Here is a 1,650-nt window from a genome sequence, read left to right as displayed (position 1 = left end):
AAGCTCGGCCCAGGCTTCAGACCTTGAGGAAAACGAGTCTCTGTTTCCCCTCTGAATCCAGGAAGGACAAGGTTCAAGCACAGCATCACTCTGGCAAAAAAGGTACAGCCCCTCGAATAGCCCATTCTGTCTTCATAATCCCAAGGAAATCAGGTGGCTCTGGAGGACCACATGTCAATTTCTCTGAGCTCAGCTTTGGTTAATTACTCTGGTTTCATCACGACCAGCCAGCCATTTCTTTCTTTTTTTAAAAGATTTTTGATGTGGACCATTTAATGTCATTATTGAATTTGTTACAACATTCCTTGCTTCTGCTTTTCTTTTTTTTCATGTTTTGAATTTTGGCTGCGAGGCATGTGGGATCCTAGCTCCCCAACCAGAAATGTAACCCACAGCCCCTGTACTGGGAGGCGAAGTCCTAACCACTGGATCTCCAGTGGCAGTCCTGGCCTGCCATTTCTTCATTTGGGAATTTTCCTCTTTCAGGAAACTTGGTTGTGGCCAGGTTCTCCTTTTTATCCCCTCTCATCATTAGGAATTTCCATTTTTCTCCTATCTTCATTCTCTTTCCTCCCCTTTTCTTTCAATCTGTCCTCCTGTGCGTACCCTATAATTACCTTTTGAATTTTTACCAGACAGATTACAAAACTATGCAAATATCTTTTATCAGCAATATAACCTCGGGGTTATGTACTTGATCACTGGAGTCAGGATATCTGGGATAAATTCTTGCCCCACCACTCACCAGGAGTGAGCCCTTGGGCAATTTACTTAACCTCTCTGTTCCTCAGTTTCTCCATTTATGAGAATGAGAGTAAGGCTGATTCTGTCTAGCTGAAGGAAAGAGTGAAGGAATCAGTAACTGTCAAGAGCTTAGAATGATGGGCTTCCCCTGTGGGTCAGTGGTAAAGAATCCACCTGCAGGCTGCAGGAGATGCAGGAGACCCGGGTTTGATCCCTGGGTTGGGAAGATCCCCTGGAGAAGGGCATGGCATCCCACTCCAGTATTCTTGCCTGAAGAATCCCATGGACAGAGGAGCCTGGCGGACTACAGTCCATGAGGTTGCAAAGAGTCAGACAGGACTCAGTGACTGAGCACGCATGCTTAGAAGGATGTCTGGCACGTAGAATGTGCTTTACCAATGAACCGCTTTTGTATGGTTACCACCAGGGTTTCCCAGAAGTGATTTAGAACCTGTTGGACAGTTAGGACATAACTCACGTTTGAGCACTTACTTGCTCCCGCTGTCTTCTCCTTGGCAGATGTGGTCCTCCAAGTCGAGGCTAAAGACAAAATCAAAGATGGCGCCACCAAACAGGATGAGAATCGAGGCAATCAGCGAGGCTCTGGCCAGCACACGGCAGAGGTGATCCAGCTGCCTCATCTGGCAGAAGCTTCCGGAAAGCCAGAGGTGGCTGTTGGGCCAGCGGAATCCAAGACCTCCGCAGGACAACAGAACAAAAAGTCCTCCCCCAAGAACACAAATGCTTTACCGCCTATTGTGTGACCCGAGCGGAGGGTGTGTCTGCTCTTTCCCCACCCTCCCTGTGATTTGTATTAGAGACAGTGCTTATATTGTACAATACTTAAGATGGTTGGTTTTTTGTTTTTTGTTTTTTGTTTTTTAACCCATAAAGGTTTGTTAAAAA

The 1,650-nt window shown here is 46.4% G+C and overlaps 1 protein-coding gene across 1 annotated transcript in view; it reads left to right on the top strand.

Moving 5' to 3' along the window:
• The window catches only part of DYRK4 (dual-specificity tyrosine-(Y)-phosphorylation regulated kinase 4), a 32,496-nt gene extending 30,988 nt beyond the window's left edge, over nucleotides 1-1,508 (top strand). The window contains exons 13-14 of the mRNA XM_010845204.1: nucleotides 1-102; nucleotides 1,264-1,508. Of these exons, the coding sequence (XP_010843506.1) occupies nucleotides 1-102; nucleotides 1,264-1,508 (347 nt within the window). The remainder of the gene's footprint in view (nucleotides 103-1,263) is intronic.
• Nucleotides 1,509-1,650: the final 142 nt, after the last annotated feature.

Source organism: Bison bison, unplaced genomic scaffold, assembly GCF_000754665.1.
Source record: "Bison bison bison isolate TAMUID 2011002044 unplaced genomic scaffold, Bison_UMD1.0 scf7180017864213, whole genome shotgun sequence".
NCBI classification, from domain to species: domain Eukaryota; kingdom Metazoa; phylum Chordata; class Mammalia; order Artiodactyla; family Bovidae; genus Bison; species Bison bison.
This window is presented reverse-complemented; position numbering and strand designations above follow the sequence as displayed.